This window comes from Eretmochelys imbricata, chromosome 3 (assembly GCF_965152235.1).
Source record: "Eretmochelys imbricata isolate rEreImb1 chromosome 3, rEreImb1.hap1, whole genome shotgun sequence".
NCBI classification, from domain to species: Eukaryota; Metazoa; Chordata; order Testudines; family Cheloniidae; genus Eretmochelys; species Eretmochelys imbricata.
The window spans coordinates 167,506,203-167,525,290 of NC_135574.1; the positions used below are offsets into that span (position 1 = coordinate 167,506,203).

The following is a 19,088-nucleotide window of genomic DNA, read 5'->3' on the forward strand; positions in this document are numbered from 1 at the left end:
AGAGACAGTCTGCAAGGTGCTAAGCACCCTTAATGAGATGGCCAGTGACTCCCAGAAGGGACGTAGTTTCTTGCAACATTGGAACCTAATAATATTTTTCTTTTAGGAAGCTAGAGAAGTCCAAATGCAATGTGATTGCAAAGTAATGATAGTAAAAGTCACTATGACTGCTAACTCTGTTGGTGTTTCATTAAAGGCCCCTTATTTTGAGGGGTTTATGAATCGGTTGTAAAAAATTATTCTGGGCCAAAATTCGGCATATAAATTCTGGGGTAATTTAGGAATACACTTGAAAAGGGATTGTCATTTTCCATCAGGTTCCACACATGAACCTCACTCATTCATCGGAATCTCTTACAGTAAAAGAGTTCAGGAGGCTGGCAGGTGTTTTTAATATTTATCCGATATAAACTATGCTTGTTAGCTCTCATATAGTGATTGTTATCTGTAGATCTCATAGCCAATTATAAGGGAAGGTATAGATCTTTATCCCCATTTTACAGGATGTGGAACTGAATCACCGAGAAGTGAAGTGATTTTGCTCAAAATTACCTAGCTTGTCAGATGTAGAACTGAGATGAAAACCCAGCACGCCTAACTCCAACGCCAGTGCCTTACCAATTAGACCACGCTGCTTTTGCTGTGTGGGAGCTTCAGAAGGTCACTCAGTCTGTAATTGGTTCTGTGGCCCTTTCACTCACTTGCAGGGCCTGAGATTGCCCAAATATATTTGTGTCTACTCCTACTGGAATTAATTTAATTTAGAAAGACAATTCTGTAAGTAAAATGGTTGAAATTCTGCACAATAATTTCCTTACTCCTGTTAACTCCACAATATCATTATGACAAAAAAGGAGGGAGAAATCTTAAGTGTCTTTCAGCAGCTGGGGCCCATGTTGAGTGCACAGCTTTATTATGTGGGGGAAAAACCCAACTCTGCTGCCATTCATCATTGATGTCTACAGTAGTGCACGCTTCCAATATTGTGCTCTCAGTCTTAAAAATATATCCAACTCCTGCAGCCCAATTCTGCCCTCAAGGATGCAACTCTCCTTCATATAATTTGGAATTGTACCCATGTAAGAGTCTGACCCAACTCCCACGGAAGTCATTTACAAGTTGCTTTTTGGCCAATAGGATCCTGAAATCTTTTAGACTGATTATAAACTATACATGATAGAGTGGACAGAACCAGCTGCATAACTGCACATAGCAATGCTGAAAACAGTTTAGGGAAGCAAAGGACACTATTTAGTTGATCCTATAAATAATTAAGGAGGCCGAGTGTCAGGCAAGGATTTGAAAGAGGATCAAATGGCATCATGAAAAGGTCAAGCGTTAGGTGGGCTGTGTTCAGTGCAGATGGGTGGGTATAGAACTTACAACCATCTTTTCCATCTGAACTCAAGGAGGAAGTATTACCAGCATAAGGGTTTGTACCCCCTTGGTAGGGCTCCAGCCACTAGAGGGAGAGACAGTCGCAAACATCATGCAGTGGGTTCATGGGCTTTGCCTACACGAGAACATTCAGCATCCATTGTCAGCAACAGGTGAAGCTGCACTGGTGATGACAACAGTTTAGAGAAGGTCTTCCTGATGTGGTCTTGAAAATGGGTTAGCCCAATATACCCAAGCACTTCAACCAGCCATATGGGTTGGTTGTCTGTACCAAGGAAATTGCCACAATTGCTGACAACAGGTACAAAATGTCTTGGTGTAGATAAGACTTTAGTGTAGCTAAATCTGTCATTGCTTAATGGTCTCTGTGGGAGGTGTGGGTACTCAGCACCTCTGAGAACCTACTCCAATATGTGTCATGATCCCTATGAAAAACAGGTGAGCTCCTGGCCAATATCTGCACCGTAACTTAACATGAGCCTGAAAAGGCACATGTATGTGGCTGTGGCAATGCAGACTACGGAGCTTGTGTATTCCGTCTTTGTGTCTTCTCTGCACTCAGTTAATCAAGAATGAAAACCTGATTTCAGTAGTCGTCCTATATGGCTGGCACTGCTGGGAAAGCATTCGCCTTCTGGTAGCTTAGGTACGGCAGAATTCTGGGCAACTCTCCTCCCCACCTCTGCCTTCTTCACACACCTCTAAAGAACTTCAAGACCTATCATCAATCATTCTTTCCTTCATTTCAAATGTTTTCCTTTTTCCAGTGCATGCTAGAACTTAGAAACACAAGACCAGTTTCTGATTTCATTTAATAATAATAATATCTAGCTGTTATATAGCACTTTTCACTGGTACAGCTAAAAGCAGTTTACAAAGGAGATGAGCATCATCCCCATTTTACAGGTAGGGAAACTGAGGTACAGAGGTTAAAAGCCTGCTCAGTATCACCCAGCAGGCCAATGGCAGTGCCAGGAACAGAACCTAGGTGTCCTGCGTCCTAGCTGAGTGTTCTGTCCACTAGGGATCATTGCCTCATGATGTCAATTCACAGTTGCTCCAATGAACTCAATGAGTGGATAATGTGTTCAATAAGACTTTGCACTGGTGCAGATGGCAGGTTCGTTTCTACTAATAAAGGGCAGGAACTTATTTTACATGTGTGGAATGAGTTCCTTTAATTGCCACTTGAATATTGCACTCATTGTTTTAAAGTGGTCATTGGGTCTGATTCTGATCTCATTTACATCATTGTATATTGGGAGTAACTGTACTGAAGCCAAAGGCATTAGACCAGAGTAAAAGCTGGGTATGTGTAATCAGAAGCAGGACCATTTTTCTTTACTTAGAGTGGTTGGTTGGGTCTAGCTTGGTAGCCTTCTTGTTCTATAAAAGTGTCTGGACTATTCTGGACATGAGACAATGTATTTGCAAGCCTTATGTGAGAGCTTTTCTACCGCTCTGAATAAACTTCAGCCGGATTAGAGTATTAAATTCAAGTTAAAAATTCATCCTTTTTTCTCTACTGACTGTCAGTGGTATTTGCTCTCGAAGTCTCTGTATTTATTGGAGTAATATCTTGTAAATTAACTGAGTTCAAGAAAGGTGCTTGATTGCAAAAGGCCTTTGTTTATCCACTGAGCAGGTAAAGTGTGGGAAATGTCAGTGTAAGCTTCTACCCTCTATCAGTATGACCCTGAGAGGATAATTCTGTCTTCATGCCCATTCTGTTCTTGGCCTCTCTACTGAGAGTGACAGTTTGTGCTGTGACACTGGTGGTATGATGTGGACACTCATTCACCATGCGCTAAGTTGAGACCACCGATTCATTTCGCATGGGCCACTGAACAGCTGCCAGATAGTAACAAGTTTAGATTTCTCTGGCCATGGCAAGCATACATTTTTAATATGGAAAACTCCGAAATGTATACTAAATGCTAAGACGTGCTATGATTTTGAAAGAGACGTAATGAAGTTGCAATGGAATATAAACTAATCAGTACCCTTTTACAATTTGACCACCCCGCAGCTGACTTACGAGCCTTTGTCCCTGGCCGTTGGGCACTGTACGTGTTCTCTGTACTGATGCTATTGGCTGATTTATTCTGTACATTTGCCATGGAGTTCTGTGTTCACAAGATTATGTCACAATTAAAAACGGAATAGGTATAAGCTATAAAAGTAGTTAAATTTATAGTGGCTCTTGGCAGCACTGCTTAATAAAGGGTATACCAGCATTTCCATTGTCAACCTTCCTTTTCAGGGCCTTATAACTCAATATCTACTTCAAATTGAAACTTAGAACATGGACTCTTTGCCCACCAGGGTTGTGTTTGTGTGTGAGAGTGCGAATGAATACAAAAGGGAGATGTGGCTGCAAATGATCGATTTTTTTTTTCAATCATAAAAGACCTTAAAACAAATTACAGTGGCAGCTTGTTGATTAACTTTGAGTACTGACTGTTGACACAATCCCCATTTCTGTAACAAGTCTGTGGTATAAATATTTGTATTTTGTGATATGTTAAAAATATTAATACAGCCTGGCAAAACTTTGATGAAAATTGTCACTTCTCCACTCTAAATAATAATCTATGGCTTTAAAGAGCTATTAAAACATCAGGCATTGTTACCAAAAATAATAAACACAGATAGTACTATAGTAGTAGCAGATGAATCCTAAATAATTGGGGCAATACTGCTATTAATAACTTTCTGAAATAAATAATTCTTTTATTGCGCTATAAACACAAAATGGAAAAAAAACCCTCCTAAAATAGGTTGGTTTCACTTATTTAGGCTTCTAGTTCTGATAGTAATGAGGTATTTACTTATTACATGTTTTGGATTGCAACCAACATCAGTTGCTTACATTTTCTCCATAGTTCCTTTTCTGGTCATCTTCTTCTCCCCCCGCCCCCTGCCCAGGAGCAGAAATGCATGGCTACTAGCTGGAACGGAATTGGTACACATAGGCTGGTAACCGCCACAGGTCTTGGGGCACATCTCCCAGGTGGGTGCTCCAAAGAGGATTGTGCTTCAGGGTGGCACAATCCTTTCCAGAGCTCACAGATGCGCGGGGAGAGCATTCCAGTACACCACCCTTTAAGCTGGTGTAGCATGTGCCTCTCTCGGTGCTTGGCTAGCTTTGCTGGCTGGTGCAGAGGATGTGGGAACAAGGCCCTGCTCTTTTATGCCCCTTTGGGGGTGATTTACATTCTTGGAGGCATTATGAAGGAGCAGCTGGGCTGTGTGTCACCCCTCATGTCAGGGGCTCAAGGCGGGGAAACAGCTCTTCCCAGTTTTCCATACACCTACACAGCTGCCAGGCAAAACCTAGCCCTTCGGTCGTAATCTTCTTGGGTCTTTCTCTGTGTTTTTTCTGCAGTGCTGGGCACGCTGCTAGTGCTTAATGACAAAAGCAACCCTGTGATGACTCATTTAGAACAGTCAGGTTCATTAGAGGGTTTATTCCTCCTCCAATTTTAAAAAAAAAAGTTTGGTGCCTGTGAAAGTTCCCAGGTTGGCAGCTCCAGAGACAGAAGTCAAGTTGGTTATCTACAGAACAGGTAGAGCACAGTACAAGCTGACCTACTCCTCTGCCTCCCTCTCTATGGGTGAGATGATAGTTCAGTCTCTGGCTTTGGATTTCCTTCTGAGAATGGCAACAAGACCCCAGATGTGCTGATGGTGTTTGCAACATGCACATATCTCTGTGAGGAGCTCAGCTAAAGCTGAGACTAACTACTAATTTAAACAGGTCAAGTAGCTACCAGTTGTTAGCTATATTTGGTCCTTTTCAACCTGGACTAGATTTGAACTGGAGACCTAGAGGTGAAATATCTATTACTAAGCCGTGAGCCTTTCAGTTCAGTGCAGAATAGCATGATCTACAAAACAAAAAGGAAGACAGACTTAAATCCTCTTATTTTCTATGCTGCAGTCATTGGGCCTCTCATATATAAAGGTAGAGTAATTCTGTTGATTGTTGATAACATTTAAGAAACTAAAGCAGTCAAGTTGTATATCTTCATAATGACTTGAGCCTCAAGGTCTGATTCTCCTTACACTTAATTCAGTTGTGCATCAGTGTAACTTCACTGACTTTACTGAAGTTACTTCTGATATACATCAGAGTAACTGGGACCAGAATTTGGCCCTTAGTTTCTAGGCCAGATACAGATAGATCTTACCTTTCTTTGTTTCTATCATACATATACCTATGTGAATACATGAGTAAGCTTCCAGACAGTGTTTTTCTAATTTACATAAAGCAAGATTTTCTTAGTGTTAATTAAGAGTTGGCGGTTTTACCATTGAGTTTCATGGTCTCAGGATTAGGCCCTTCTGAGTGGATTTGAAAATTTCACCTGTAGAACCTAAATTCTAAAATATAGTTTACTCATACTAAGGACAAGTTATTTTTAGTTTTCAGGGTTTTTCACTGTCAAGATTCATGTGTATATTTCCAGATTTAAAAGGTGGTTGTCAGGATGGTTGTCAGAATGTCTGCCTGTGGCTATATTAAAGTAACAATGTTGATAGAGATTAACGTAGATGTATGCCAAAAATGACAATCCTAGTCTCCAAAGACCTTTTGATGGCATAAGTAGTATGACCCCCAAGAGCACCTCAGTGCCAGATGGCCAGGAACTACCTGACATGTACCAGTGAGTTTCAGCTGGTCTAACTAGGCCAGTGGACCCCAACTCACTACTGTCACAACTTCCATGACCCATTTTAAATACAAATGATCATATGTGAACTGGTGACAATGGTGATTAATATCATTGTGAAATATATGTATTAACACTAGATGAGGAATTACGGTTACTCACTAATACTATGCTTTAAAGTCTGTGACCAAAAGGAGAGAATCAGTTTTTCTCCCAGACAGGAAGGAAGACAGCTACCTACCTGTCTTATATATAAATTAAGATTAGTAGAATTAAAACAATGGAAGCCCAATTCACATGAATCATTAGGGGGATGGGAATCCCACAGGAAGGGAAGAACAGCATGAGATCATCCTGAGTCTGGGGACAAAAGTGTGAGTTTAGGAAGATCGAAGGAGAGAGAAGACACCATCTTGGTATCCATTGCTGGACAGACACAAGGGGCCAGACCTGTTGCAAGATGAGAAATATGGGCCCTTCAGCCAAGAGGGTTGAAGTCTCAGGAAACTAAACATAGGTGAGAAACCTGCTTAAGCAAAGATCTTTCACCTAGAAAGACAAAGGAAACCCAGCACCTTGTTCTTCTGTGGAAAGTCCTGACTGAGAGAGGGTCAGCCATGGCTGGAAATAAAAAGATTGGTAAGAAATAGACCTTGAACCAAGGCTGTAGCTTGTTGAGTTTAAATTTTAGACTTTTAGATGTGTGTTTTCACTTTTATTTGCTTGTAACCATTTCTGGTTTTATCTCTTTTATTTGGTATCACTTAATCCATGGTCTTTTGTTAACAAACTTATTATATTTTTACTAAAAAGAAAAGGAGTACTTGTGGCACGTTAGAGACTAACAAATTTATTTGAGCATAAGCTGTAGCTCATGAAAGCTTATGCTCAAATAAATTTGTTGGTCTCTAAGGTGCCACAAGTACTCCTTTTCTTTTTGCGAATACAGACTAACACAGCTGCTACTCTGAAACCTATATTTTTACTATAAACCAATTCGGTGCTGTATTTGAAGGGAAGGGTGTGTTTTACCCCCAGTTAAATGAATAAGCTGTGATGTATTGACAAGTCAGCAGAGCACAAACTTAATATATTTTGTGAAAGCACAGTGGTAGGGGCTGTACATTGCAGAGAAGCATCTCTGAGGAGCTTGGAGGCTAGAGTTCACTGATAGTTACCTGCTAGGCTGGGAGATTATTGAGGAGTTTGCTGGTGAGGAAGACAAACTGGTGTGGCAGGAAAGTGAGACACAATCTAATCACCAGCAAAACTCTCCCTTGTGTAGGCAGAGAGGTCACACAGTGGCTCACAGCTCTGGGTATCCTCAGCAGCATGTTACAAGAGGCAACTGCGGTTTTGCCCTGCATTTAAGAGGTGGTAAAAATGTTCTAGCAGTGGCTGGGACCATTAAGTATTATAACTAAAATCTACTTAACTGACCTGCAGAATGTCACTCTGGGTGATACCTGCTATTGTCAGAGATGGGAAGTGCATGCTGACCAATTATTGCAATGGATGAGTAGTCTGGATGAGTCCGCTTGCCCCTCAGACTGCATTTCAGACTTGGGACTATATATTACCATTACTTCTATGCAGACTCCCATTGAAGCCAATAGTTGGATTCACCCACAGTGGTTCAAAGGGATGTTTTGAATCAGTTCATCCATGGGCACTTGCCCAAGCCGCTGTTCCAGCCAGTACCACATACTTTTGGGGGGATGGCAGTGGTTGGCTGCAGCCTCTTGATAGAGAGGGGGTTATTGCCACCTCGCATCACCTCAAGCTTCTCTAACCACCCAAGGGCAGATTTTCTGTCGCATGGAGCACTGGATGAATAAGGTCCAGGGCTGGCAGGATATGGCTCCAGGAATGCTTTGTGATAGCCAGGACCAAATCCTAGCCTGGAGTGCTCTATTAGGATTCTAATTACAGCCTCACACGTTGACCCTCTGTTTTGCGGCTGTTTCTGGAAACTAAGTTCAGCATAGGAGGTCACATTTGCCTACATTTTTCATATTGTTCTGGATTGTTGATGATTCTCTGTTTGATCTTGGGTGTACGCAGTCTGCAAATCTATTACTTCGGGGGGCATTCTGCGCCAAAAAATTAAAAGCTCTGCACATAATATTTTAAAATTCTGCAAGTTTTATTTGTCAATAAATAAATGCAGAGGGTCCAGCATGGCAATGGGGAGCACAGGCTGTACAAAGGTGGGAGATCACCCTGCAGCCTCCTTGGCTCCGCATCCACCGGATACAGACTCAGTGGTGATACTGCATCTGACCCTGACACAGCACAAGGCCAGGGCCTGCCCCAGAAACACCCTGGGGCCCTGCCCCTCTGTGCCTGGTGTACCAGGTGTGGGGCAGGCAGGCTGAACCAGGCAGGATCCAAATGTGGAGGGGCTCAGTGTGAGAGGATTCTGTGTGGGATAATCTGGGTGCAGGCAGCTCAGTGGGGGGTTTAGAAGTGGGGGGGATCTGGATGCACAGAGGATCATTGGGTGTGGGGGTTTCAGGTGCAGCACAATAGGACCCTGCAGGGGCTTCCAGGTGAAAGTGGTTGGGGCTCAGCGGAAGGGTCTGGGCATGGGGGTCTCAGCGTGGGGGGGAGGGTCTGGATGCTGGGGAGTGGGGATTGGTGGGGTGCGGGTCTGGGCAGATAGTTGGGGGTCAGTGGCATGGGGGTCTGGATGTGGGGGCTAGTCCTGCGGTGATTTACCTCTCCGCCGGCCACTCTGGCAATGTACCTGCACTGCTAGAGAGTGATGTGTGATTGCTCTTGCAGCTTCCCTTTGTTTCCCTGTCATTTTTCTGTGTGTAAGCAAAGAAATCTACCGGGGAAATGAATTCTGCACACGTGCAGTGGCGCATAATTCCCCCAGGAGTAATCTATCTATGGCTCTGATCAGCTCTTGCTGCCCCCTCCTGGAGAAAATGTTGGATTCTGACAATCATCAGGCCTGATTTTCCACAGCCTTGCACCTCACACGGTCATTTACATCTGTGCAAAATGAGTGTGAAATGCTATCATTCTAGTGTGGTGCTGTTTTGCACTCACTCTGCACAGGTGTAAATGACCATAAAAGGTGCAGAAGAACAAAGAATCAGGCCCTAGGATGCTTATAAAGACAGAATCTAAGAGCTGATTATTCTCCTTTTTTCCTTTCAGTTTAATCTGTTGGAAATAGCCATCAGCTCACAAAAGATCATTTTAAAAGGTTCAGCAAAGTCTGCAAATAAAAGTCTGCATATAAATGATATTAAAAAGCTGATATGCGGATAACTCCTGTGAGGGCATATTGTCTGATCTCGTCCTACAGGTGGCAGCGATTTATTTTCCCTTTCCCCATTCTCCAAAGCAAATTAATGGCCATGCTATAGTAAACATGAAAAAAAATGGAAGATCTAAAAAGCTTTCCCAGATGCCACTTGTTTGGCATTGACTCACCTCCCTCTGGCAATGCCTTTATCTTCCTCTCAATTTTCTCCTATCACTGAGCCAATGCAAGCCTTCACATTTTTTATTTGAGGAAAAAGTGTAAGGGCCTGATTCTGATCTCACTCCGGTTTCATGCCTGTGTGCGTCCATTGACTTACATGGAGTCACTCCTGATTTACACTAGCGTGAGATGAACATCAGGTCCAAAACCTTCCAGACATGATTCTATTCAGTTATTCCAGTGTATTAATCAGGCCTAATGAAGGCAGTGAAGTTACACTGGGTAAAACCAATCCAAGGCCCAATTCCAAAAAGGACTTAACTTCAAGCTAAGAGTGTGGTCAATGAGTTTTAAGCGCATGCTTAAAGTTAAGCCTTTGCTTAAGTGCTTTGTTGAATTTGGGCCTATATGAGGTCAGAATCAGATCCTAGGTCTTCAGATATTCAGTACTCCTGATGTCTGAATTATTTTAATGGAAAGTGAAAGTTAAAAGCTGGCATAATTTACTGGGCTAATGGTACAATTTTGTGGTGTTGAAAGCAAAGTGAGTTTACTCTTATGCCCCACAAAGTAGCACAACAAAGTCCAATTAATTCATGCCACATCATAGCATCAGTATAGCCGAGAATTAAATCAACAGCATTCAGAGGCAGTGTGGTCCAGTGGTTGTGGCACTGGGCTGTGAATAAGGAGAGCTAGGTATTATTCCTGGTTTTGCCAGTGACCTTGTGCAAGTAACTCCTTGCCTCTGCTTCCCTTCCCACCCTTGTCTGTCCTGTCTATTTAGACTGTAAACTCTTCAGGACAGAATCCGTCTCTTGCTATGTATGTTTTCAGTGCCTCATGCAATGGGGCCCTGTAACAGGAAGGTCTGCCCCTTAGGGTAAGTCTATATTGCAGCTGGGAGCCAGCCCCCCCAGCCAGGGTAGACACATTCACGCTAGTGGGGTTTGAGCTGGTGCGCTAAAAACAGCAGCATGGACATTGCGGCTCAGGCTGGAGCTCAGGCTCTCACGCCGACCCAATCCCCTGGGTCTATGCTCGTGTGGCTAGCCTGAGTCTCCACCATACCTGCAATGCCTGCGCTGCTGTTTTTAGTGAGGTAGCTCAAGCCCCACTAGTGCGAGTCCATCTACCTGGGCAGGAAGCTCACTCCCAGTGGCAGTGCAGACATACCCTTAAGGTCTAAGAAGTCTAGGCTAGCCAGCTCTGTTCCATTAGCCCTACCTGTGCCATAGGTAGCTGCCTCCCAGCCTAAGAGGACTGGACTAATTGGGGTCAGGTGACACCCTGAAACATCTGGATCTCATGGGAGAGCTGAGAAAACTCTGTTTGAAGGAAGAACCACAGGAAACAAGTTGGGCTCTTGTGGGAGGGTCTGGAAGGACTCCAGGGAAGCAGTGAGCATCCTACGTCTGAGTAAGGGAGATAGAAAGGTAGCTCCAAGAGGAGCCAAGACTGTGAAGGGACAGGGAAGCATGCTCCATCCTAGAGCAGGGAGACTTAAAGGGAGCCCAGAAAGTGCTCAGAAGGGGAACCAAAGTGGGGCAAAAGTACTTTTGGATTGTTTGGAGTTGTGTGCACTGACCTTTGAAAGTGACCTAGACTGAACCACGTCTATTCTGTGGCAGAGAGACAAAACCCTATGGATGAGAAAATGAGGTAGAGCACTGGCAGGAGCCATGCTTGGCCAGCAGGGGGTGCTATGGGACACACATGCCCTGTGATGGACCCCGATCTGGGGTTGGCATCAAATTGCTACCATAATGCAAACAGGAAGCTACAACACCATAAAAACAAATAGTGAAAGGATGTAGAGGCAACCGGTTAATTTAAAAGGATTCTGTTGTACTGTACTTGCAGCTCTTTAGTGTTTAAAGGAGTCGCAGGATTTTGTAATAGGCACTATTTCTGTGAAACGTTTTGTTGAGCTCAATAATCAAAAAAATGAAAAATATTTCCCTTTTTCTGAAATATCTGTCGTTCCAGGTACTGCAGCTGGGCTCTGAAATCCTTCCACAGTACAAACAAGAGGCACCAAAGACTCCTCCACATATCATTTTACATTATTGTGTTTTCAAGACCACCTGGGACTGGATCATCCTGATTTTAACCTTCTACACTGCTATTTTGGTCCCTTACAACGTCTCCTTTAAAACCAAACAGAACAACGTGGCCTGGCTGGTGATAGATAGCATTGTAGATGTCATTTTTTTAGTAGACATTGTGCTTAATTTCCATACCACCTTCGTTGGGCCAGCCGGAGAGGTGATCTCAGACCCCAAGCTGATCCGCATGAACTACCTGAAGACCTGGTTTGTGATTGATCTGCTTTCATGCTTGCCATACGACGTCATCAATGCATTTGAGAATGTTGATGAGGTTAGTATACCAAGCTCATTTCCAGGGCTTTATTTTTTTTCTTTTAATGTTTGCCTCCCCCCCAAAAATAAGGAATGAATACTTGTAAATATGCTGGCATATGGTGTGAGCATGTCTCCCTTTAGTAGCTGTCCACAGCAATTGCTGCTGCTTATTCATAGCTATGCAACGTAATGTAGATATTGTCTTGCACACACCACCTCCTGTCCCAGGGCTGGGCCTAGATGTGTTGCCACCCAGGGTGGAAAACCATTTTGGTCCCCTGTCGTGAATGAACCAGCCAAGTGTGTATGCCCCAAAAATAAAATTTAAAAAAAAAAAAGGCAAGTAATGTAGTGCCCCTAGAAGTTGGTGCTCAGGGCAACAGCCGTGGTTGCTGGCCATATTTCCTCCCATGGGTGATCGAATAACATCTCTTTGGCAATTAGTGGTAATTTTTATAGGAGAAAGTAAGATCAGGAGGGTATTCACTGGTTTTATCCAGCTGTCTTTAATTTGATGTAGTAGCCAGAAAGGAGGAGGACAGCCAGCATGATATGGCTAGCAAGCTCCTTGCAGACTACGGTTGCTCCATGCACCACAGTTTGGAAGACATGGCATACCAAACATTAATCTGAAACTACCATTTTCCAGCTCGTTTTGATGACTTACAGTCTAGAAGGGGCAGAAGAGAGGGATCATGGAACCTTCCCTCCCTCCTTGCTCACCTTCTTCAGGGCTAGCCACAAGACAGCTGGGGAGCACAGACATTCCCCTGGGCTAATCCCACCAATGACTTAAACTAGGGGGATAGGTTGTAGCTTTAACAGTTTTACTTTTAGTCATTTAGACTAGACTGCATTGAGACTAGACTAATCGCCTTTTATGTTAAAGTCACATGTGCAAATAGTTTATAAAGGGTGGTTAAATAACAAATATCTTAATAAATGGTTAATCAATTAGTATAGATGAGTCCAACAGGTTGCTTATAACTAAGGCTACGTTTATGTCACGGAGGTCATGGAAGTCACGGAATCTGTGACTTCCAGAGACCTCCCTGACATTCTTCATGCTTCAGCCCCAGGGGCTGCAGGACTCTGGAGCTGACAACCAGTGGGGCCCTGGCAGGGTCCCAACGACAGATGACAGCAGCAACAAGCGACAGGGAGCCCCCCTGCAACGTTCCAGCAACAGGTGACAGACTCCTGCGGGGGCCCTCCTCAGGGTTCCAGCGACAGGCAATAGCCTTGTGGGTGACAGGGGGGTGCCTCGGGTGAGCGGCTGGGATGTCCCATTTTTCTCTTTGGGAAATATAGTCACCCTGCAACTCCCAGCCACCATGGGTGAGGGGGACCCCCACAGCTCCCAGCCACCACGGTGGTAGAGGGAAATCATGGAGCCACATCAGCAAGTCACAGACAGGTCATGGCTTCCATGAATTTTTGTTTATTGACCGTGAGCTGTCCATGACTTTTACTAAAAATAACCATGACAAAATCTTAGCCTTACTTATAACCATCTATAACACCATCTAGTGATGTGCTTATAACCAGCTGTGAGACACAGTACTTTTAGTAAAGTGGTCATCATGAGGTTAACAGGATTACTCAATATATTATGTGTTGGAGTCATGCTCCCCCCTTCCCTTATTTAGTGGGACTTCCCCCACCCTCCTCCTGTTGTGATGCAGCTAAATAAAACAGCAAATTGTCAGTCTGTAGTCCTGTGAGTAGACTTATTTTTGTTGCATTGAAAGGTCCCTTTACAAAACTACTCATGCCTGTAAAATACTTCTAACACCTATTAATCGTTTATTCATCCTTTATAATCCATTTATAAACATGACCTTAATGTAAAGTGTGACCAATCTGTGTCCTGAAATCAGGACATTCCTTAAAATAATGTCCAATGAAATATCTGGATAATACCAAAAAAACATTTTACTTCTTGTATAATTAAACAAAAAAAGCTGTGAGAACGAAGCATTGTTCGTCTCATTAGATCCATGTAAAATATTTGTTTTTCACTTTGGCTGGGGATAGCTAGGCAAACTATTAAGTGCAGTGAAGCAAATGTAATGTTATGTGAGATTTAATTCCCTGAAGATAGATTTTTGTTTTATATAGAGCCACAGACTGAATTAACACAAGTGAAATCACCCCCAAAACTTTGTAAGCCCTGTCCTTAAATATTTGTTTGTCCCAAATTGTGCCAAAGGGAAGATTTATGTGAAAGACTGACATTTTGCTGTTGTAGATAATCATGGTACTCATAAAGCAATAGAAGGATTGATCAAGTGATCAACAGCTGGCATCTACAGTAGAGTTTATATATTTGTGTGGTGTCTACAGTAGAGTTTAAAAAAACAAAATCAAACAACTAGAGTCAACTTTCTTTACGTTCCTAGAACAGTAGCAAATCATTCTTGATCCTGCTGGACAGGCTCTTGATAACCTGAGTCTGATTCTGTCAGGATGACATACAGAACACACCCAGGTGTGAATGTCCATGCTAGAGGCCATTACACTGAAATGAAAAGCCTTTAAGTGAACAGAGATAGGTACATAGTTACTGCAATGATTTTCTGAAGTGATTATTATTGTTATACTTGGAACTTGGTTTTTCAGATTCTTAGGATAAAGCTGTCATTCAAAGGGAACAACTGGTTCATACTGTAATTATTCTATGGTTCTTCAATAGTTTCTTAATCAGAAAAGTACAATAGTGTTATTCCTGGTCATTCTAGTTATCCCATGCAAGCAAAGAAAACATGCTGTTCTTGATTCTGTTATTCTAATGCTGTTCACCATTACTTCCCCTAATGGGGCCAGATCCTTAGTTGGTGTAAATCAATGTAGATTGACTAGGGCAAATCCTCAGCTGGTGTGAATTGTCAGAGCTCCATTATGATCAATGGAGCTATGACAATTTACACCAACTGAGGATCTGGCCCAATATTTGTTGTCCATTTCACTATGAACTGCTTCAGAGGAGAGATAAAGACAATCCATCTCTTTGAAGGGCCAAATTCAGGAAGTCTGAGTCTAGAGAGAGAGACTAAGTTGCTGTAACTCATGCCTTATTACAGCTCTTCTACATGGCTTGTTGTTACATCAGTTCCACTTCCTTCAGGCTTGATGACTTCTCTAGGTTCTGATACGCACTGGTGTGAAACTGAAGTAATACAAGGAATCTTCACTGGACTCTAAAGGCTAGATTCACTAGGCTGCTCCAACTGCTTTGAGGAAACAACTTTTACATCGGAAAGGTTGCCTTTTTTAGCCTTACGGTAAATACTTTAATAAAAAATCATAATGTAATATTGCCAGAAGGGAAATGTGACAGAGTGCTGGACAACAGCTGCTGATCCAGCACTCTGATCACTGCAACTTCCATTAGCTGCCCCTTTCATGCTTGAATATGGGAAGGAGGCCAAATTGATTGAAATAGGCTGGAGAGAGTTAAAAACTAATTACCTCATTAACTTGGAAGGTGTGCGCGCGCGCACACACACACACACACACACACACACACACACACACACACACACACACACACACACACACACACACACACACACACACACACACACACACAGGAAGGAGGTGCAAAGGGGGAAAGAGAAAGAGCTGTCACCGGTAGAGTGAAGGATATAGGAGATCTCTCTACCCTGCTGGGCTCAAAGGCCATAGAGCCCCAGGATTCTGTTCAAGCTGATGCACAACCTGTATAGGTGGTGAGAACAAATTTGTAAATAAATCACTGGCTGCTTTACCTGATGGTCTCAATAGTTTGTTCCTCTGGAAAGAGGCAGGAACAGAGCATGCCCCTGCCATAGGGAATGACCCTTCAAACATGTTAATAAAATGAGGTGAAGACTATAAAATCATATTTTACTCCTTCAGTGTTTCCCTGTGTTGACTGTAGTAAGAGAGAACAGAATCCTTATTTGGCTTCATCAGAGCAGGTGAAAGCTGAGTAATTTCATCTGTATCTAATCATTCTTTGTAAAGAAAGATGGATGTCAGTAACGAACTAGCTTGACAAGCCAATTTTTTCTTAAAAATGCCATAATTCATGTGATGTACATAAAGGATTGATTTATGAGGTGCCTCATCTGAATCTGATGCGTGAAACACTTTGTACCTTACTGCTCCACAGACCTGTTGGCTCTCTTCAGTTAACTATGACACTTGGAGTCATTTAGCTCTTGAATCTTCTTGTGGAGGAAGGCTGGAGGTGCTCATGTTTGCATTTTAGCATTAAAAGCATTTGGCGTCCATGTCTGTTTGTATGCAAGAGTTTGGGTTTCTACAATTCATGCTTGCATACTGTCAAAATCATGTGTTGGTAGAGAAGTGTGATAGTGAGCTTTTATTTTGTCCTTACATTGTTTGGTTTTCTTGGTATTAATAAACTGGGATTTTTTTTTGGTGCACTGGAATCTGTGCAGTGTTATGCTCTGAGATCCCGATGGCCCCATACCACAAAAATTATAATAGAACAATTCTTGAGGTATTGGTTTCAGTACAGATGTAACTGGGTGAAATTCTATGCCCTGTGTTATGTAGGTCTGACCAGATGATCTAATGGTATCTTCTGGCTTTGAAATATATAAATCTATGAACAGCATGTGGTATCATGAGCTGACACCTGTATTCACCATAAGTGGCCCTATTTTTTAGTGATGGCAAGATTGACTATGGATAATATTGTATAACTCTTTTTGGGCCAGATTTGGCCACAACTGATAGATCACGTAGGCCAGATCACGTAAATAAATATTGGCGTGTGCCAAATCAACTGTTTTAGATAAAATATTTTTAATACCATGTCTCTCCCACTCCCTTTTGCCCCAGCTTAAAAATAAAACACACAATCCCAGAGCTACTGATGGATCCACCATCATAGGAATATTTAGAACTAGAGCTGGTTGGAAACTTTTTGCTTTGGGGGAAAAAATGAAGGGAAGTGTTTCAGTAAGGTCAAAATGTTTTGTTCTGTTCTTATCAGAGCAGCAGGCATCAGCTTTTTGGTTTAAATTTTTATATTATTTTATAATTATAACATAAAACAAAATATTTCAATGGATCTGAGCTGATTTCCGCCCCCCCCCCCATTTTTTTCACTTTGTGGGCAATCTCAAAATTCTTTGGGTTTTTTCTGATTAGGAATGAAAATAAACTTTGAAATCACAAAATGTCCAACAAAATGAAAATTCCAGTTCCATACAGATTTATTACAATGTCTTGTCTCTAAAACACTTTGTTGTCATTAACTAACTTATCCACACAAAAGGAACATTGGAGAACTTTTTTCCAGTCTTTTCCACACTGGCGAGTTATTCCTACAATTAAAAGCCAAAACCCTTCCTTGAACTGGTAAGGAACTTCAGATAATGGAAGTCTTTCATTGGCTAATGAATCATCATGGTGCCAGACTTAGATTTATAACAGTACATACTGAGGTTAAGATGGTACAGTGGATTCCAGTTTAGCTTGCCTAGGATGAGGGGTTGTAGTACTATAGTACTGATCTCCTATAGTACTGATCTCTCTTGAAAATGTGCACCAAATATCATATGCCAGTATTCAGACTGACCATAAATTTTTCCCCACTCAAGGAAAATCCACATAGATTTGGGTATAATGTTACTTTTTTTGTGCTGAAGCTTCAGTTGCCAGAATTAACAAAAATAGAAGTCAGTGACATAGTAGTCTTGTATCCCTCAATAGACTTATGACAGATTCCTTGTTAGGAATTTGTCAAGACCAATGCAGTCTAAGATCTTAAATGCCAAAGCCAAGCTGAAGCATGTTTTTGCAGTGGTGGCATGAGCAATTTCACATGGACCTTTGTATCTTATGCAGTTTTCAGCCCATAACTTCATAAGACACTGGAAACAATGACTTGTTACCCTGGTAACATGTGATCCTGTCATGAAATCTCCTGGTAGGAATGGAATCCACTCATGTCACCACCATATAAATCTCTGAAATAAGGGAGTTTATAGTGGAAGTGCTGAAGAGCCTTAAACTCTAGCTGCACTAACATGAGCCACTATAATCAGTTATTGGCTGACATTGACTTAATTGAGAACTATCCATCACTCTTATGAATTGAGGTGACAGAGATATGCATACTGAAAAATCGTGAGGAAAGATGTATTAAATATAAATTAACTCACGTTTGCCTAGCCAGATGAATTAGAGAAAAATCTAGCATTCAGGCAAAGAAGATACCTATCTTCCAAAGGAAGGGGTTTTAATGACGAAGTGGAAGAACATAATCCCTGACCTTGAAGAAGATAAAGGAATAGATGGTGGTGATAAGTATAGTCAGGTAACAGGGTGGCCTGCCCCTTTAAGGACAAGAGTCCTGGGGCCAGCCAGTTCTATTTACCAATCAGATGCAGCTGAGAAGTGGTGGGGACAGGTGTTCCTATAAAGAACTGCAGGAAAGGAGGAGACAGAGAAGCTGCAGGAAGGGGTAGTCTCCCTTCCTTAGAGACCATTTCAGGAGACTCCTGGTGGGAAGCCTGGGTGCCATGTGTGGGTAGAAAGCTCCAGCTGGAAATGTTTGTTTTCCTTTTGTGAGTTGTTTGGTGGTTTGGACAACAAATGGAATCTGGAGGCAAGGGCTAAAGACTGATTTGAATGCAGCTGATAATTCTCCAGGCTGGTGAGGAAGGTTGCCATCTTACAGGTCCAAAGAGGAGTCAGTTTGGAAAGAAAAGACGTTAAATCAGCTGAGTTTTATGGAATCTTGCTAACTTTGAAACCTTACAGTTGCTTTTCAAAGACTATCGCAGCTACATTTCAAGTAGTGTTAAAGTTATTTACTGGTGTGTGTGAGCAGATTCCTACCTAGTTTTGTTCATCTTTCCTGTTTGATTCCTTTCTGACTGGGAAACAACAAAGTGCTTTGGATGTGGGTCTGTTAACTGTGGTAATTAAATGAATCTTCTCTAAGGCCACGTCTACATTTACAGCGGCATGTAGAGTCCAGACATTGCATGCCCAGCTAGCCTGGGTATAAATAGCAGTGTAGATAGTGAGCATTGCTTAGGTGAGTAAAGTACAGACACACCAGAACCTTAGGGTACACACCCTACTCTGCTCTCTGTTCGCCTGCAGCGAAAGGCTCTGGCAGTGTGGGAGGCAGCAGAGAAAGACTCCAGCAGCTCCCTGCGGCCATAGCCTTTCGCTGCC

The 19,088-nt window shown here is 42.4% G+C and overlaps 1 protein-coding gene across 1 annotated transcript in view; it reads left to right on the forward strand.

The window, feature by feature from the left end:
• KCNH1 (potassium voltage-gated channel subfamily H member 1) overlaps window positions 1-19,088 on the forward strand; it is a 322,053-nt gene that overhangs the window by 45,232 nt on the left and 257,733 nt on the right. Inside the window, exon 6 of the mRNA XM_077811958.1 lies at window positions 11,506-11,898. Coding sequence (XP_077668084.1) covers window positions 11,506-11,898 — 393 coding nt within the window. The remainder of the gene's footprint in view (window positions 1-11,505; window positions 11,899-19,088) is intronic.